The sequence below is a fragment of the Chironomus tepperi genome, unplaced genomic scaffold (genome assembly GCF_022539635.2).
Source record: "Chironomus tepperi strain 1889 unplaced genomic scaffold, CSIRO-AGI_Ctep_v1 contig_445, whole genome shotgun sequence".
NCBI classification, from domain to species: Eukaryota; Metazoa; Arthropoda; class Insecta; order Diptera; family Chironomidae; genus Chironomus; species Chironomus tepperi.
This window is the reverse complement of record NW_027226567.1, coordinates 2,279,568-2,299,123: the sequence shown is the minus strand read 5'-3', so window position 1 is coordinate 2,299,123 and position 19,556 is coordinate 2,279,568. Positions and strand designations below refer to the sequence as shown.

Genomic DNA, 19,556 nt, shown 5'->3' with positions numbered 1-19,556 from the left:
TGATTGTTGTCAAATTAAATTGTGAACTCAAGCGACGAGAAATAATAAACGAATGAGAAGAAGAAAGCATGTATATGTGCGAAACATAGCTTAGACGAAATGAAAAGAAAAACGCAGCATAAATCAGCTCAGTATATTTTTAAAAGCCAAACAGTATTTAGAGTGTGACAAAATCAGATTAGGACCATGAAATTTACTCTTAATGGCGGTAAAGAAGTTTCTGCTTTCGAAAGTTTTTTTTTTTCTTGCTGTCTTTACAAACAAATTTTGCAATCTTTTTTTGTTGTGTTTGCTTCTGTCTTCATGTGCGATACTCGATTTTCCAACAATGCATTAAATGGGAATTATGTTCACGTCACACAAAGAAATATGAACATGATTATTCTTCACATGACGAAACTTCTTTCATATTTTTTTATAGAGAATCACAAAATGACATGAGTTGATGATGAAGATGTCTATTGCTGACATTTTAGACATTTAAATTTTTTGTTATGGATGAAGAAAGTGAAGAATTTAATGGGATTCTTTTTGACTTTAATTGAGAATACTTACTTCATACTAGATTTGTTGAAAGTTTGTTTGTAAAACAGGCAATTGTTGGATGTTTGTAGTTGATTGTTGTTAAATTAAAGTCAATTGTGGCAGGTCTTCTTTTTGATCTGAAAGTTGAGCGACTTCTGACAGCATTAATAACGTGATTTGTCTTTTGTTAGAGGAACAGTGGCATTAGTTTTGGAAATATCGTCATTTTCTGGTGTTTTGGATTGATTAAATTGGGATCTTGTTTAGTTAATTAGATTGTGGCTTTTGGGGGAAAAACGACAATGATTTCTGTTGTTTAGCAATGATTCTTGGCTCGTGTAAATCAAGATTAGAATTGATTTTTCTTTAGAATCCAGCAATTTTACTTTAAAGGCTCAAGTATTGATATAAAATGCGATAACATCCAGTTAGAAATACTTCTGATGCCTTAAACTCTCTAGTATCATATCTCAGCCTCATCACCTTCAGTACAGCATTAAATCTAGTTCTCGTTAATTTGATTAAGCATTGCTAAACTCATTCCATTCCAAAATCCACTTCTCTATCATTAACGTCATTAATCCACCAACAAACAACCAAATTTTCTTCAAATTCCCAATTTTCCACCCAAAAAATTAAGCAATCAATGCTTAATAATTCACTAAAGCTCCCAAAAAAGAAGAACTTTGCATTTTATCTCATTTACGTGCAATTAAGAAGCACTTTAAGATTCCTAAAAATTGATGAGAACTAAATTCACACAAAAGCGGCTTTAATGACAAAACTGTATCAAAACATTCGAGTATATCCACTTGCCGCGACTGTAAAATAATTTACTAGCCATTATATTTAGTCGAAAAAATCTGTGAAAAATGACTTATTATTGTATTAACAAAGCATAAATTTTTCTTTAATTTTTTTAATGATAGAACGGCACATTTTTTTGGGGCCTTATTTTTGAAAGCCAATATGAGTGGCCGATTTACAAATTGAGTAATTTACGTCTCGATGATTCTCATCTGTGTGCTCACATCATGGACTTTTAAAGAAATTAAGAATTATAATTTATAATTTATGTTCAGCAATGCTACAAAAAAATAGTTAAAAAAATTTTCCTACATTTTTCTTTCTTTTTTTTGGAAGAGAATTAGTACAGAATTAATTTATGTTTGGTACACATATGAATTTGGAGTGCATGTGTTTTTGATGATGGAGATTAGTATTCACATTTATCTAATGAGAATCACATAAAAGAGAGCGACCAACAGGTTTATGTAAGTAATTATTTACCTAAATTATGCTCTGAATTCGGGGAAATGGGAGTAATGTATGAATTGGGAATTGAGGCTGTCTGTTTTGGCTTTATCTCTGTTTGGTTGCTTCAAGAACTTAAGAAGACGGCCAGTAGAAAGCCTTGAGGATAACTTCAGAAGTTTATTTTGATATACAAATGAACTAGCTTCAAGATTATACTGTGATTATACTTATGTACATAAAAGGCATATGGCAAGTTTTCATGTCTCTGGCGCAGGGCCGGATTATACATCCTACTTCATTGGTCATCCCTTAGATGAACTTAATTACTTCGCTGGCTGTACAGATCAATTTGTGATCGATGACTTCCTTTAAAATGCATCAGAAACTAGCTTTTTCACTTTCTATAGCTTGACAAGACAATTGCACCTAATTGAGTATGTGAGTTAGATAAAAATTATCTTAACTAAGCAATTCAGCAATCAGATGTCACATTGTTATTAAAACCAAGTTGTCTAACAGGTATTATCTCATGTGATCTACTTGGTAAGTCAGAATGTCGTCCAATTTACAAGTCTTGGTCCACAATTTGACTCTAACATAACTCTAGAAGCTATGTTGTCCTATCCTTTTGCAAATTTTAGCACTTACAAGACTCAAATTTTGTCTAACTCAGACAATCGCAACACTTTAAAATTCCACTTAAATCTGCGCTTCTTCCCCTTCCAAAACATCTCATCTAATTTACTTCAACTCATCTTAATTATACATTTTAAGTTTTATTTTCGATTTCATGTGTTGCTCATAATTTTAATTCTTTTCAACATACATTTAATTCTGCTTACAACATTACGGCTTGATGCTCACACATTTTTTTTATGAATGAAACGGAATAATAAGAAAAGAAGAAGCACACGAAGTTGGTACATATATGCACGCGTGCTAGTTATATAACTGTATCTCTGGTCTAGATAACAAAACTCATCATTAAATTCAATTTTAACTCACCGCTGGTCAATACAGACTACTTACAATAAAGGTTTGAAGCTACCGATGGTCTGATGTTAATTTCTTTCCCATAATGAACCTTCTTTTTTTGATGATTATTCAGTAAACAAAATTTGTAACAGTAGTTATGGCTGATGGAAGTGTGAATGAAAGGTATTATGTCTATTTTGATAAGCACTTCAAAATGTTTGTTGATCAATAAATTATTTACAGCATTCAAAATTTGATTTTCTGGATGGTTTTTGATCTATTATGATTATTCTGGTTCAACATAAATGCTGATTGCTTTTGTTGTGTTCTTAAAACATAATTTTGTTGATGTTAATGGATTTCATCATGTTGAGGGCTATTTACAAATGCAGTTCGACGTTTTTTCTGGATATTCTCTAGACTAGCAAGTTGTTCACAAGTTTTATATGCAATTTACCTTAGAATCTGGTCTTAGGAGTTGCAAAATGCTGCAAACTCTGAGAATGATGCAAAATATAACAAATGACAGCACTTATGAACGAATCCTACCCAAGAACTTATCAATTTTTGAACAATATGCCTAAATACTTCAATTCCATTTATTTTTTCCAAACCTAAATTCTCCTTTTGTTGCCATTTCCAAAATGACTGAATTATCTCTAATCTGAAATCATTTGAAAGTTCAAGCCTTCCTTCTCAAGCCTTACCATGCGTTTAAATTCTTTTCTGTACCTGCAAAAACCAAATTTCCTTCTTAACAACTTGTAATCCCGTCTAAATTGCCTTTCTCTTTATTTCGCGTAGTTTATGAACTTAAGGTGGAATTGGTGTAAGTGAGGAAGAAGAAAATGCTCAACTTAAAGGTTTTTGATATTTGATTCCTTCATCTTTGATAGTCTAAAAATCTTATTAAAATTTTTTTTGAACTTCTAGCATTAAAAAGTTATTTGTATTGCAATAAATTATCTTTAATAGGCTTTTTTTGAACTTAAATTGGGATTCTTATGAATCTTATATGATTCATCGATATTAGTTCATTTTATTGCTGAGCTTATATCTCTTCTGTTACTTCTGTTACAGCATGATGCTGAGTTAAAGTTGTAAAGTTCATTGAAGATAATAACTCAATAATTTCTTTTTTGATCTGGTAGAATTAAGCAAAAGTGATTAGAATAGCTATGAATTGACATCTAGAAGTATTTTTAAACATTTAACCATTTAGATGTCATTAATCATCCTTATATTTAAACATCCAGCGTAGCAAGAAATCCATTTGAGCACTTAAGAACCTTAAACTTACAATTAGATTTCAAATTCCAATTTAACCCTCTTGACTCCTCTCCAAATTGTATGTATCCACCCAAATCCTTGACATCATAAGTGAACGACCTCATTAGACTAAGAAAACATTCCCAGAAGATCATCATTGCAAAAACATTAGCAACTTCATGCTTCAACCATTCCAACTTGAATTCTAAACAAATAATCCGCGCAACCCATAAGCACTTCGGCAATCAAAACTTTTAAATCATTTAAATTCAACAAAAAAGAGAATTTAAGTAGCTTACAATCCCAAAAATGAAGTAATTCATCTCTTTTTAATTTGCTAAAAACTTTTTGATTACCACCCAAAAAAAGAACTAAGCCATTCATCATTTTGTGAACTCTTTAATTTACTCTAAGCGATCATGTCTTCAAGTTCAAGTGAATAAGAGTAAATTTAACTTTCAACAATTAATTTTCAGCATCCGGTCGTACTTGAAAACTCATGAAACAAGAATTTAAACCTAAAATTGACCTTCTCCTTTCTTTTTTTGCAGTTTTAAACGTAGCAGCTGGAAAAGCACCAATGCAAATTTCTACAGATGGTCCAGGCATACCACAAAAAGCCATCGATGGATCTACCTCATCATTCTACTCAACCGACACATGTTCGCTGACAAAGTCTGAACGTGTACCATGGTGGTACGTAAATCTCCTCGAACCATACATGGTGCAATTAGTTCGATTGGATTTCGGAAAATCATGTTGCGGTAAGTCAATGACCAAAAAAAGAGAAAACACTTTTATGATCACATGCGTGCATTTAAAGATGACGTTTATGATGGAATAAATTTTGAAATGGACATTGAGATTAAATATTGTGGATATTTATGCATGCATAAATAAATAGAGAATTAATTTGTTTATTAGAGTTACTACTTAAGTCCTTAATGTCTTTTACGATTAGTTATTCAAATTTTAAATTATATCTTGCATGCTCTTTTGTCTAGCTAACTGTAGTGCTTAAGAATGAAACTCGAGATTTTGTTTCCAAAAATGCTTTTTTGTTGTATTATTAGAATTCGTGACTTTTATGATCAGAAAAAGATAAGACGAGATGATTTGATTTACAAATTAGATACGGAATGCTAGTTGGTAGGCGATGAGAAAATTTGATGATTTAGAGGCTGAATGGAGGAGGAAGAGATGTAAAATACACAGAATTCAACTTAAAATTTGATTAAATTATTCAAATTTTAAGTCAAGTTGAAGGGCTTGGCTTGTTTAGAGAAATCTGATCAAATTAATCATTAAGTCTGCAAAGTGACAGACATTACATATCTCAAGTAAATAGACCTCAATTATAAACTCAAAAATGACAATTTAACATCCAGTTTTCGAATAAAAATCCCAATTACCTACTCAAAAATCTCTGTCACTCAACACCATTGACAACAACAAACCAGTTCCAAATCATATCAAATTTCTTTCTTTCTCTTCCAAAAAATTCCCATCAATAAAAGAAGTCTAATTTGCTATACAAACTGAAATTAATCATCAATACACCGCGTCAAGTAGAAATGTGTATCACTTTATCCACGTTTTTTGATTAAGTCCATAAATTGATGCTGATATCCATGTAGGCAGCTTTTGACTCTATTTTGTTATTGTAACTTTCGAATTTCATTTCTTTCTCATCTGATCAACGAAAATAAAAAAATTTACTTTCACTCAGTTCCTCTCGTCTTCTCAAAAATCAAAACAATTACGTCGTATAAATTCTGGACATCAATACTTGCTGGTGGTATTGAATAATACTATTTTCATATGCAATAAACTTTCATTTTTATGCTCTTTTCTACTCATGTCATTGACTCGATTGTTTTTTGAATAAGCCATTAATTGTGTGAACTCCATTTATTATTGCATAAAATTTAATGTTTTTATGATCATCATTGGAGATTTAATTGTGATTTTGCAGCATTTTTTAGTGGATTTTAAAGATTATAGCTGAAATGAAATATTTGTGCATAACATTTATGCTTGTTGCATCATTAATTGAATATAACTGTTGTAATTTGCAACAACTGCATATTAGTTTGTTATGTGACTTGCAGTTTTTGTTTATTAAATTGAATTGATGTTATGTAGCTTTGTCACTTATATAAATGAGTTGTTAGGGAATTCAAACGGTTAAAATATGTTTGAATTTTTGTAGAATTTCAGTAGTTGCGAACCCTTTTTGTTTTGATCAAGTTTTGATTCAGTTGAATTTGAGAATTTGACAAAAAATCAAAATAAATTACTTTAATTTAATTATCAGACTTCTTCGTAAGTATAGAATAATAAGATTCAATCAATTTGCATACAAACTTCTGTTTCTGAAGCAAACTGCTTCATCTTATTCTTTAACATCCAAATATGGTAATCTTAAATTTCAATTTAAAAGAAATCGAAAACTGAATTTCTAAGTCAAAGGTTACTAATGTAAAACATTTGTTTGATGCAAGTTTGATATAATAAATCAAAATATTGTTTTTTGAGCTTTTCTATCAGATACTTGTAGCTTAATCATTTATAAAACAATTCAAATCCAGTTCCTTACAATTTAAATCTCCTCAAAAGAGAAAACAAATCCAAGACTAATAGATAACTTGGTTAAATCCCAAAAAATCGCATTAATCAACGAGCAATAAATAAATAAATCAATCATTTCCCATAACCAGCCTTAAATAACTTCCGAGTATCAACCGTCAAAGATAACATTACCGGTTGATTTCTTCTCCACACCCATCCCACATGTGCTGTAATTTACAACTCATTACAACACATAATTTATTGAACTTTTTTATGCGTTCATAATAGGAAGTTAATTGATGTGCTTAAAAAAACATGCGGCAAAAATTTTGATTAATTTAATTTCCCCATCAGCTACAAATGTGTTTGCATAATTCCAACCAATTAGCGGAACTTTAATTTCACTTACATTACAGTTTCTTTAACTCTTCTCTGAACGAAAAGCAAGCAAGAAGTAAAAATTAATACAGTCTTTAGCACATTTTTCTTAACAAAATTTTATTCCATCTTGCAGGCGCAATGAGGTGTAATAAAAACGTTATGATAGTAACAGTTTTTTTTGCTACCTCAGACATTGTAGCTTTTATGGCTATGTAAATAAATCAATAATTTCACTTTCAATATTATCTAATGGTAAATCACACGCTTTAATGATTCCCTTAATTCTTTCCCTTCCACATACCGACAGGCAATAACAAACCCGCAACGGTTGTAGTACGTGTTGGTAACAATCGTCCCGATTTAGGTACAAATCCAATTTGCAATAGATTTACTGGTGTTTTAGAAGAAGGTCAACCGCTTTTCTTACCATGCAATCCACCAATGCCTGGTGCATTTGTGTCAGTTCATTTAGAAGTTAGTCAACCAGCTGCTTTGTCAATTTGTGAAGCATTCGTTTATACAGATCAAGCACTTCCTATTGAAAGATGTCCATCATTCAGAGATCAACCTCCAGGCGCATTGGCTTCATACAACGGAAAATGCTACATCTTCTACAATCGTCAACCAATGAATCTTCGTGATGCTCTTCAATTCTGTCGATCACGTGGCGGTACCCTTATTAATGAATCAAATCCAGCACTTCAGGGATTCATCAGCTGGGAATTATGGAGACGTCACAGAAGCGACGTTTCATCGCAATATTGGATGGGTGCAATCAGATCGAATGAAGATCGTAACATCTGGAAATGGATTGGAGGTGATGATGTGTCTGTTTCATTCTGGAATTTACCTGGCGGTGATGAAGATTGTGCTCGTTATGATGGATCAAAAGGATGGTTATGGAGTGATACAAATTGTAATACACAACTTAATTTCATTTGTCAGCATCAGCCAAAGGCTTGCGGTAAACCAGAACAGCCACCAAACTCAACAATGATTGCTATTAATGGATATGATGTCGGTGCCAGTGTTGAATATAAATGTGAAGAAGGTCATTTACTTATTGGACCATCACAACGTACATGTCTTGAAACTGGATTCTATAATGAGTTTCCACCAGTCTGTAAATATATTGAATGTGGTCTACCTGCTTCAATCCCACATGGTACATATGAACTTGTTAATGGATCAGTTGGATATTTAAGTCAAGTTGCCTACAAGTGTAATGAAGGATATCAAATGTTGGGCCGTGCAATGCTTACATGTGATATTGATGAAAGGTAAGTGTCGAAATTCATTAAGGCAAGTGTCATGTAATCATCGATGCATATAATAATTTAATTTTACAGATGGAACGGACCACCGCCAAGATGTGAAGTTGTTGAATGTGACCCAATTGCACCAAATCATAAAAATTCCAAAGTATTTACACCAAATGGAACATTCTTCGGTTCACGAGCTGAAATTCAATGTGCACGCGGATATAAATTGGATGGTCCAAGTATTATCACTTGTACATCATCCGGTCAATGGAGTGGTCCAATCAGCAATTGCGTTGAGGATGAATCAACGACTGTAAGAACATCAACACAATCTGTGCCAGCAACGACATTCACAAGACCGAAGACATCGCCACCATCGAGAAAGACATCAACATCTGTGAGAACAAGCAGCAGATACACAACAACGACATCAACGCAGAAGACAGTTCCTATTAGTAACATAGATTTAAGTCTAGAAGACACTGATATTGACATTCTTCCGGGAACAGTAAAGGAAGAATTCCCAAGCCGTAAACCAATCAGACCAATTGTAACATTACCAAAGAATAATGCACCACAACCAACCACAACAACATCAACAACGACGACAACAACACGAAAACAAGAAACAACGACGAAGAATGCACAAGATGAAATTGATTTAGCACGACCAGAAGATAATGAAGTATCTGGAACGAATAATAACAGGTAGGAACAGAAGATTAAGACTTGATTGACTAGCCATAGTCATTGTCACGTCCTAAATTGCCCTTGAATTTAACTATTTAATGATGATTCAATTATTCCTTAATTTAATCACGAATTTCTCATCTTCAACAGACATAATCACGTACCAGATGTAAACATTCCAACACCAGTTGACAATGACGATACAGTATCAACATCATCATCAACTTATGGTGCTAAACTCAGTCTCAGTTCAATAATTGCACTCAGTACATTCGGTGGATTTGTATTCCTAGCAGCGCTGATCACGACAATTGTTGTATTGGTCCGAAGGTGAGTCAAATTGACAATTTTTATTGCATCTGCTATAATCACATCTTTCGAGAACTTTTCATCCTAAATTGCACATTTTTCATTCACTCAAAAAATATTCTTTCGTGCATATCTTAGCTGTTGGGGTTGTTCATAAATGATGTCTATAGTTTGGGACTGGACGTCATTAGTGAATCGACCCCAAAGTGTGTTTTATGATTTTTATTATTTTTTTTTCGCACTGAAAAGTTTTACTTTATTGTAAATCTCACCATCTTCAATTTCCTAACTGTAATTATGCTGTAAATAGAACTCAAGAAACGAGAAATAATCAATTTTTTTCTCTCAATGCTACTATAAAATGAGGGCACGTGATAATGCGACTCACAATGTTGATCGATTCAAAAAGCTGGTGCACACAAATTTATTTCTTTCTATGTCTATTCTATGCCTTTCTTCCTACTCTTTATCTCTATTTTTTATTATTTTTTAAAAAAATCTTTTTGTTTTTTGGCATTTATTAGTTAAATTATTGAGAAAAATGAGAACAAAATGTTATTTTATTTCTAATTTTTCATTTCTTTCCTCATTTCGGATACACACAAAAAAATCGGGGTCTAAAAACTAATCGGGGTCTTTCGATAATAATGAATTAAAAACTATTATCTAAAAAAAATGTATTAAAAATAATCAGCACGAAAGCGTCACGAGACGTAAATCAACAGCCGCATAATCTGTTGAGTAACAACACAACGCTATCAAAATCGCAGAATAATGAGCAGTCGCACGATCATTTGCCCTCGTCGAGATGGTATACTGTGCTTGCATTACCATTTCCTGATCAAAAGCTCGCAAGACGTGATATCAGTACGTTTGGTCGATATGGCTTTTATCAATCACGAGCCGGTTACTTCAGTGAACCATCGCCACCTTTATGATTAGAACATAATCCTTTGTCGCAACAAGACAGTGCCATACTCTATGATTTTTTCAATTACAATACTTATGATACAAATGTGTAAGGATGTTATTCAAATTATATTTATGTAGAATTTTATTATGCACAATCTTTTGATTCTGAGTACCAATTCCTTTTTATAATTCTTTGTTGAAAATGCCATACAGAAGATCCTATCTGTGCCTTACTTAATATTCATAATAAATCTGTATTGCATATTCATACCATCCATTTACATCATTTAATGTTATGTAGAATGTAGGAAAGACTGTTAAATGCAACGAAAACTTTCAAACTGCTCATGCTGAAGATATATGTAACGGTGTTCATTTCACTCAATTACGCTGAAAACTGTACAAATTTTGTAATTTTTATAACGGTTTTATTTTGAATTTTTTGAGGATTTGTAGGGTTTTGATTAGGAATTGAATGGTTTTCAGTATTTTTGTTTACAATTTTATTTCTATTGATTTCATTAATTAAACTGTTAGTTATTCTATAAAGATTGACTATCTCTCATCATGATAGTCATTTATTTATCATTTATAGTCATTTATTAAGTTAAAGCTGTCAATTAAATTGCAAAAAATCTTTCTACTGGATCTTTGTCTAGATGTTTGAAAGTTTTCGTTCTAAATTAAACAATACATAAAAAAACTAATGTAAATAAGACAACATTCTAACATATTTTCTTATAAATAACTTCAAATTTATAGAAATCGTAGTTCCTCTCAACATTACCGTCACCGTGCCTCGCCCGATTGCAATACAGTTGCTTCCTTTGATAGTTCCAGTTCAGAATCAAGAAATGGATTAAATAGGTATAAATAAAATTAGCACATTATTCCCAAAAAAATTAGAATGATAAATTATGCGATTTGTATCCACGGTTAATCGGAAGCATTTATCAATTTTCTAGATATTATCGGCAAGCATGGGAGAATCTTCATGAATCAGCATCAAAAAATCACAATCAATTGCGACGAAAGGAAACATTAGATCCACAAAATTTGAGTCGATCACGTGATAATTTAGATAGCCGCTCTCGTGATTTAGACAGGTAATGATGCCCTACTTTTTAATATCATGTTCTTTTGTTGCTTTACAACTTTTTTTGTCATTAGTCACTAATTCCATATCCAATGACTGTATATAAATATGTAACACTCTTGTCCATTCCCAAAAATTGTATAAATTATATCCTCCCTTGCCATAAAACATGAATATTGAATGTACAGATTTTTTAACAGATCAAGGGAGAATCTGTCAAGAGGGCGGGATTTTGGACGAGATAGTCTCGGTTTAAGAGACGGATCAGAAATGGTTGTGTCGGATGCTTGTGTTAAAGGTAAGCTTGATGTTTTTCTTTATGTTTGATAGTATTTTGTTTCTTGCCTGTTTGTTGCTTTATATATATAAATTTTTTGGGATGAAACTATAATCAATATTGCTTTATACTGTTGTACATTACTGTGCTTTTATATCTGTTTGTCTCATTTCCCACTGAGCACATTATTTTCAAAAAGAATCGAATCATTTCCATAAATTGCAATAAAAACCTTAAAAGTAGACAAAATTAAATTAATTATTATTCATTTCGGTCTAATCTTATCATTCGCAGGAGAACGAAAGCGCCATCATCATCATCATCACCACAGTAATAAAAATCGAAATAGCAACGAATTAAATCGAAATCGTCATAATTATTGACATCATAGAATGGTTATCACTATCAATTTAGATGAGTAGGCTTACTTCCTTCTTCTTTCATCATCGATTTAATGCCGATGACGAACAAGTGTTTTTTAAAATTAAATTTTAAATTGTAAGACTTTTTAATCAAGTTTTTCTTTGTTTTTTTGATTGTTTAGTAAGTTTTTTATACGATGATATAAGTTAAAAAATTGTAATAATTAGGAATATATTGAAATTGTTCATTCACAAATGTCCCAAATATTGTGGTACGTAAAGCGATAATTAGGGAAAAATTGTAGAAAGTCACTTGGAGTGGCAATAAGCGTGTTTTTTTGTGGGTTAAAATCTGTAAATTGTTAGCTCAAAATTTGAATTTTATCGAATTTTTAAAGTTCAAAATTTGAATTTGAACAAATTTTTGAAGTTCAAAATTTGAATTTTGACCAAACTTTTAGTTCAAAATTTGAATTTTAACGAATTTTTTAGTTCAAAATTTGAATTTCAACGAATATTTTAGTTCAAAATTTGAATTTCAACGAATATTTTAGTTCAAAATTTTATTTTGACGAATCTTTTAGTTCAAAATTTGAATTTTTACAAACTTTGAAGTTCAAAATTTAAATTTTGACAATATTGATTTAAACCCACACAAATACGCAAGAAATTAAAGAAATTTTCATTTCTGTTAACTCAGTAAATTCTTTTCTCATTCCGTACCATTTCGTACTCAATTGAGCAAAATATGCACTTAAAGAAATTTTCGATAGTGATATACCGTTAATTAACCTTCCTGCACGCTATTTTGTGGACATTTTTTTAATTGTAGAATGAATGAAAGTTTCTTTAAGTGTAAAATCCATCCATTTATTATTTTTGGTATAATATTGTTCTATTTTTTATGACATAAATGTATTCATTTATGGCACATTTTCAAGCATTTAATTGAAAGGATATAAACATTCTCTCAAGAAATCTCGTTTATCTTATGCAGAAAAAGAAATCTTATTTTTATTTATATAACTAAAATTTAAGGTCATGATTATACTTAAAGGCGTGCATTTTGTGCTGCTGGATGAGTTGGAAGTTATGAGATGTTTTTTAATTGAATCGATAATTTTCCTTGTTTATTTATTGGTGGTTTCTTAAAATATTTTAATTGTAAATTCGAAATTTCTTTTCTACCTTGATTGCGAATCATCTTTTCGGGGAGAAATTAATTAATTTTAAGAGTTAATTGAGATCATTAAATGTTAAATTGTTTTGTAAACATGAAAGCTTTATTGGCAATTAAAGTAATATTGTGATTTTATGAAATATTGATGATGTTTAATGAGCTTTTGTTTATTTAATTTTGTTAAAATTGCTTTTTATGAAGTTAATTTATTGGGATTTTTTGAAAACTTTTCATTTCTTGATGACTTTTTAACGGTCAATTTAAATTTGAAATTTCGGAAAATATTGCATTTTTACCAGTCAAACTAAATTTAAATCTAGCAGCAATCTAAATCTGAATTAAAATCGAAAACTATACAAATGTTTTAAAATCAGATTTTGTTTACATTTTCAAACATTTGTATGGTTTTGGTATGCGTATTTCATTTCGATTGAAGATATAACCTCAATTTCCAATCCAACCAGCCACAAAACCACGCACTAAATTCTCTAAATTAACCAAGATTTGTTTCATAAGTTTTTAGGATGATATCTTGACCATTTCTAAATAAAAAGTTACTTGTAAATGTGCACCTAACACATTAAACATTTATTATACATTATATTATTGAAAAGAAAAGTGTTTTTCGGACTATTCTGGTTTAATATCATCTCTTCTTTAAGTAGGCATTCAGGGCACATCATGTTTAGTTTTCATTTAGATTAGGTCGACAATATCAAAGATATGGTTTTAATTAAAAAAAAATTATAAATATATTATGTATGCTTAATGTTGCTTTAATTATGCACACGTCTTTATAAAATTAACTCGTATGTTTTTATTGATATTTTTGTTAAAGGAAATCTTATTAATGGATGCAATTTAATTGGTGCCATTAATAGGGGCAAAAAAAAGTAAAATTTGTAAAGAATATCGCTGCAATAATGAGGAAGGAAATATGTGAATGGATTGAAAGAATCATAGTGCAATATCTTCAAAATATATATTTTTTCTATCTTTTCTCGTACCTCAATATCTATTATTGATTTTGCACCGAATTTCTGCACCTTTTGATTATTCAAATTGCAATGACAATACAGCATATATTATGTAAAATCACATTTTTTATAATACTTACCTTAAAATAATCAATATGGATTTATGTAATTATTCTCTTAGCTAGTAAATGACATTTTAAAATTGATGATAATAATAATTTAGTTTTATATCTGTGTACATACATTCGAAAAAAAAGAGGACATCTAGTTGAATAAAATAAAGAATTCTTTTGTAATTGTAAAATAAATAAAATTGTGTTTTAAATTGAAAATTTTGCTTATTTTTGGATTTTCAGGTTTGATTTTAGCTTTTCAGCAGGAGAAATCCATGCAAACCTTGCTTAGGATTGAGGAAAATTGAAAACAGAAGCAAACACATTTGAACCAAATCTAACGTATTTTTCAATTTTAAATGTTTTTCAAAGAAAGTGGTCAAGAGTTAAAAATCAAATTTTAAGATATTTCTTCAATTTTCGTGTTATTAAGCAAAGAAACTAGACAAAAACCAGTAGAAACCCATAAACAAAGAAAGCCGAACGGTAACAGTATGAAGAAAACTCAAAAACTTGCGGAATTTAGATTCAATTTAAGATATTTGATATTGTGCAAGTTAATTTGGAAATTTGCCAAATTTCTCAAAATTTCGTAAACAGAACTTCATATAGCAGATCCTGTAATTGATTATTGACATGTAAAACAGGTAATTCTTTATACAAACTAATATCAAAAACAACTGCAATTTGTCATATTAATAATAAAACTTCATTGATGATTTAAATAATTTAATGATTTATTTCTTCTAAAAAGTCTCTTACTAAAAAAAGGCATTTTAAATAAAAAAGGGTTTGTGATTACAACCGAATATCTTTAAATAAATCTATCATTCTTAACTAAAAAAATTTAGTCTTCCATTTCACGACAAGCATTGTTGCCTCACTCAGTATTATTAAATTAATCGTGCTGATGTAGATAAAGGACTTTAAATCCTCAAATGACACGAAATTCTATTCCAAATATTAAATCCATAGCTCGAAGTCGACTCGTTTTTTGTATGGAGTCTAATTGATTGTTCAATACAAAATCCTAGTCGACTTCCAGCTCTGGACAATTCTATACTCTACTACATATCAATTTCCATATTCTGTGGTGTCAATCGAAGATATTTGAAAGTAATAATTTATTAAAAATGACATTAAAGCTAACAAATTCATTAATCAACTAACATTAAAAGGTAATTTTCAAATACTACTTGGATATTAAAGGGATTGCTGATTTTACAGTCCAATTTAAGAGAAGAAGGGATGTCCACAAATTGGCAGGATGTCTTCAAAGTATTGATTACTTCCAAAAAGATCCAGAAAAAATTTCCATCGTACAAATATTTAATTATTAATTTTGAGTCATCAAACTGCCAATTGTGGACATTGATTTGCATTATTTTCGCATGTCTTATGTTCATTAATGATTATGCTCATGAGTTATTGCGATAAGAATTGTAATTAACATTCTTAAATTCAAAATTACGGAGGATCCAAAAAAAGAAAATAATAATTAAAGCATGACAACATCAAAGGTTGTAAGTAGTAACAATAAACGTGACCTTTGCGGTAAGTAAACACGGTGAGTTATTCTTTTATCGATTTAAATACTTAGTAACTAGTGTAAAGTCAGAGATTGAAGTCATTTTAAGGTTCGATTGTCTGGAGGAATTTTCAAAAGTTTCAGAAAAAAAAAATTATTCTTATTCAAATTGTCCTAAATTGTCTAGTCTAATGTCCATTAATTGATTTACAGCACCAGACAAATCACATGCTAAATTTTGTCCAGACCAACCTTAAAGTTCATTTTAAAAAAAAATTTCAATCTCATAAAGCGTTGGAACTAATTCCTTGTAAATTCATATTCATTTCATTAGTATCGTAACATTAGTGTCGGCATCGATCAGTTCTTCTAACTTAAGAATAGATAGTCCTGTAGCACAGCAAATTTCATCAAAATGATTCATTCCGTTGTACATTTTTTGTCGTGCATTTGGAATGGATCCAGTGAAAATTGGATATTTATTGATGCATCTTATTAAGCCATGCTTTAAGCCAAAGTCAACGAGTTTTCGTTCATTTATGTTATTTTGTCGTGGCGATAGTCGTATGCATAAAGTCTTTAAATTGACACCGTGGGTCATTTGTGAATAAATCTAGAATTAGAAATGAAGGGAATATTAGTTACAATGTTGTACTGATTTATGTATTATTCATTAAATGTGTAAAGGTTTACTGAATGGAAGTTTTGTTCAGCACGTGAAATTGCTTTGATTATTGATAAAATGTTCAGAAATCCAAGATTTTGTTAAATTTTGCTTCAAAACCTTACAAATGTTTTAAAATTTAAATATTTCAGTTAAAAACCTGACAATTCCATTGAGAATTCAAATAATTTTGGAACTTTTCAAATGTTTTGAACATTCAGTAATTCCGTTAAAACCATACAATTGTCTTATATTTTGATTGAAACCATATAAATGTTTCAAAATTTGAATTTTCCGTTATTTTTTTTTCTCTTCAAAAATGCAAAATTGCTGAACAGCAGCCAAGATTCTCAATCTTCAAACTTCCTTTACACATCACCGAACAATTACTTTCTAAAATTAAAAATATTTATTTTCTCTTACCTGAAAGACATTATAAATAGTAGGAATAGGTTGATCATTTTTTAATGCGACATAGCCCAAACAATCCTGTGCAAAATCTTGATTCCTTGCCAACTTTTGGAGATTTCTCGTACACATGTAAACATTTGAATATTTAAAAAGTGGCAAAAGCTCAACAAAATTATAATACACAAGATTCTGTATGCATGACTTGACCAGAGCATTTTCGACATCAGCAAGCATTGAAATTTTTCCGACATGATGTAAGCCATTAATGAACGGTAAGACTTGTTGTGTTGTCAAATCACATTCACTAAGTGACATATTCTCAAATTCACGTTTTAACACTGGCACTTGATGATCAAAAACTTCTGGCGGATCGTCAGTTATTTTGACAATTTTTAAGTGAATTGTCGTCTCCTCTTCCGTTATTGTACATACTTTAGACTCATTGAGATCACTTATAATTTTATTTAGCATTTTTTGTATTCGCGGACGATAATCATCGTTGGATAAGAAGCTGTATTGCATTTCCATCATTATTAAAAATTCGCAGAGCTTCTTTACAATTGGCTCGTACTGTACACTCCGACAATAATGATCACATACAAAGCATATATTAAAATAGAATGCATTACGTGCATATTTCTCATGATCTATTTTAACTGGATATCCAACAATTTTAATGCCTAATGTATTGACTGTTAATACTTGACGCTCAAGTTCCCGTTTAGGCAGAATATAAGCGTTTATCAAATCGAATGCATGCTTTGAGATGAAATTTTGCGGTGATTGACATGTTATTTTACTTCCAGCGGTCGCATGAAATTCCTACAAATGAAAAAAAAATATTACCCTCAATTATTACAACAAATTGACACAGCTGATATTGTCGTGTGCATTAATGCGAAGTTTTATCTTCATAATACACAAAAAGCCGAGATAGGAAATTCCCAATAAAAACTGAATGATACTCAAAACATAATGAGTCATCAGATTCACACATTCTTTATTAATACTCACCGATAGAAATATACAACGTATAATTCCTTCCTTACCAGCCAGATTGCTTTCTTGTGTCAACATTACAAAATAGCTTAACTAAATGAATTTGCTGAACTTTTATTTTATCGCATTTTCAGTTTATTTGTAAACAATACAGCAAATATTTATATTTTATTGCTTGAAATGTCCACATGAAAACATAAGAACTGAAACCTCGATGTTGTGACACTTTCGCGTTTGTTTTGAGAGCCACTGGATTTGCGCTGTTTTAAACGTCTGGATCTTTATGAAGGAATTTCTTTGGAATGTGCGTTGAGATTTATTATCAGGATTTGTGGAAAGTTGGCTTGATTGATTAGGGCTTATAGATGATTTTATATATCCCTGAATTAATGCTAGTCCTAAAAGAGTAAAATAAACTCAGATTTAAATTAAATCCTAGGATTAGGATTAGATTTAAATTTAAATCTTTGCAAGATCCAGCTGATCATCCAGTGGACATCAACAATGACCTGTAACTAAATCTGACTCAACAAACACAATCCATTTGATTCTTGTAATTAAAATAATTCAGAAATCTTTTTTATTTCAACATTTTTCACATTAATTAAGCTTATAGTAAATTTAATTCTTGATTTTTTGCATCTCAATATCCATTTGACCAGAAGCCAATTTCTTCTCCATCTCCTTAGCTGGCATGTATACAATCTCTTCTTCCTCATCCTCCATCGTTGTATCCATTGTCTCTGTATCCTTCTTTCTAATTCCTTCAGGTGCTCTAATCAGTGAAATATTCTTCTGTACATCACGAATATCATTATGAATTTCACGTTGTGTGCCTGTTCGTAGTCGTTCCATGACAAAGTGCTTCTCTCGTCGCTCTTTGATTTCATTAACTTTCTTGATGGCACCAATTGTTTTGGTCCATAACTCACGATCGTACTTGACTGGTGCATTTCGTTTCTTCTCAAATTCAAATGATGGATCTATTGTTAATTCCTTACCAGCTAATTTACGGTATGCTTTAGTCCATTTTGCCTTTCTTGGATTCTTCTTTCTTTCAAATGCCTTCCTGCACTTTTTACGGCAAAATCTGAATTGCTGTGGATGAAAATTTCATTAAATTTGGTAATTTTTGACAAATATTTTTCATCAACTTACTTTGCAGTCATTTCTGACGAATAACATTCCATGTCCTGGATAAACCTTACTGGAGCAGAAGTAGCAAGTCTCAATCCTCATTTTGGTTGTAAAATTGTGACTTTAAACAGCTTAATAACTATGAAATTTCATTAATTACTATAAACTTATTTGTTTTTGTGAAAAACGTGTTTATGTGAAGAATTTCTCCAAATTTTTCAAAAACTGAGGAGACGTTAGATGAAAATCTACAATTTTTTTTGGAGAATTGAGAAATTTGAATTTTAAAAAGCCGTTGAGGTGAAATGTTGATGATTGAATGATATTTTAAAGATTCTGCAGTGATTTTAGATTGACAGATTTATCTCAGTATAGAATGTGCTCAAGATTCACGTGATTGCTATGATTTGATTGTATAAATGTCAATTTTATCATTTTTTGCGTGCCACTTGAGGTTTTTTTGAGTACCATTGCAATTTTTGAGTACACTTAATGATCAAACGTAGCCTAATCAAACAGAACTAACCTCAAACAAGATAGACAAACAACAGCGGTAATCGAAAATCGTATAAGTAAATAAAATTTCTATTCAAACAAACAAAATACATGCTAATTGCAGTCAACTGACTTTCATTACAATTATACAAGAAATGTTACTAGG

The 19,556-nt window shown here is 30.7% G+C and overlaps 3 protein-coding genes across 4 annotated transcripts in view; 1 reads left to right on the top strand and 2 right to left on the bottom strand.

Annotated features, from left to right (window-relative positions):
* LOC139098249 (uncharacterized) overlaps positions 1-12,245 on the top strand; it is a 37,343-nt gene extending 25,098 nt beyond the window's left edge. The window contains exons 3-10 of one of the 2 annotated variants that reach the window (XM_070650382.1): positions 4,578-4,790; positions 7,286-8,258; positions 8,328-8,948; positions 9,081-9,260; positions 10,914-11,018; positions 11,117-11,257; positions 11,448-11,545; positions 11,819-12,245. In XM_070650382.1, coding sequence (XP_070506483.1) covers positions 4,578-4,790; positions 7,286-8,258; positions 8,328-8,948; positions 9,081-9,260; positions 10,914-11,018; positions 11,117-11,257; positions 11,448-11,545; positions 11,819-11,907 — 2,420 coding nt within the window. In that variant the 3' untranslated portion in view covers positions 11,908-12,245. Of the gene's footprint in view, positions 1-4,577; positions 4,791-7,285; positions 8,259-8,327; positions 8,949-9,080; positions 9,261-9,933; positions 10,258-10,913; positions 11,023-11,116; positions 11,258-11,447; positions 11,546-11,818 lie in introns of those variants that run through there. The other variant, XR_011545163.1, reaches the window with a different exon arrangement.
* Positions 12,246-14,868: 2,623 nt separating this feature from the next.
* LOC139098498 (GATOR complex protein NPRL2-like) lies at positions 14,869-17,984 on the bottom strand. Its single transcript, XM_070650726.1, has 3 exons — positions 17,774-17,984; positions 16,772-17,581; positions 14,869-16,297 (listed from the first exon to the last, which is right to left on the bottom strand). Exons 1-3 carry the CDS (start codon positions 17,834-17,836, stop codon positions 16,007-16,009), a joined length of 1,164 nt encoding a protein of 387 aa, XP_070506827.1. The 5' UTR covers positions 17,837-17,984; the 3' UTR covers positions 14,869-16,006.
* Positions 17,985-18,301: 317 nt separating this feature from the next.
* On the bottom strand, positions 18,302-19,099 carry RpL24-like (ribosomal protein L24-like). Its single transcript, XM_070650728.1, has 2 exons — positions 18,917-19,099; positions 18,302-18,856 (listed from the first exon to the last, which is right to left on the bottom strand). The coding sequence occupies exons 1-2, from the start codon at positions 18,995-18,997 to the stop codon at positions 18,380-18,382; spliced, it is 558 nt and encodes a 185-aa protein (XP_070506829.1). The 5' UTR covers positions 18,998-19,099; the 3' UTR covers positions 18,302-18,379.
* Positions 19,100-19,556: the final 457 nt, after the last annotated feature.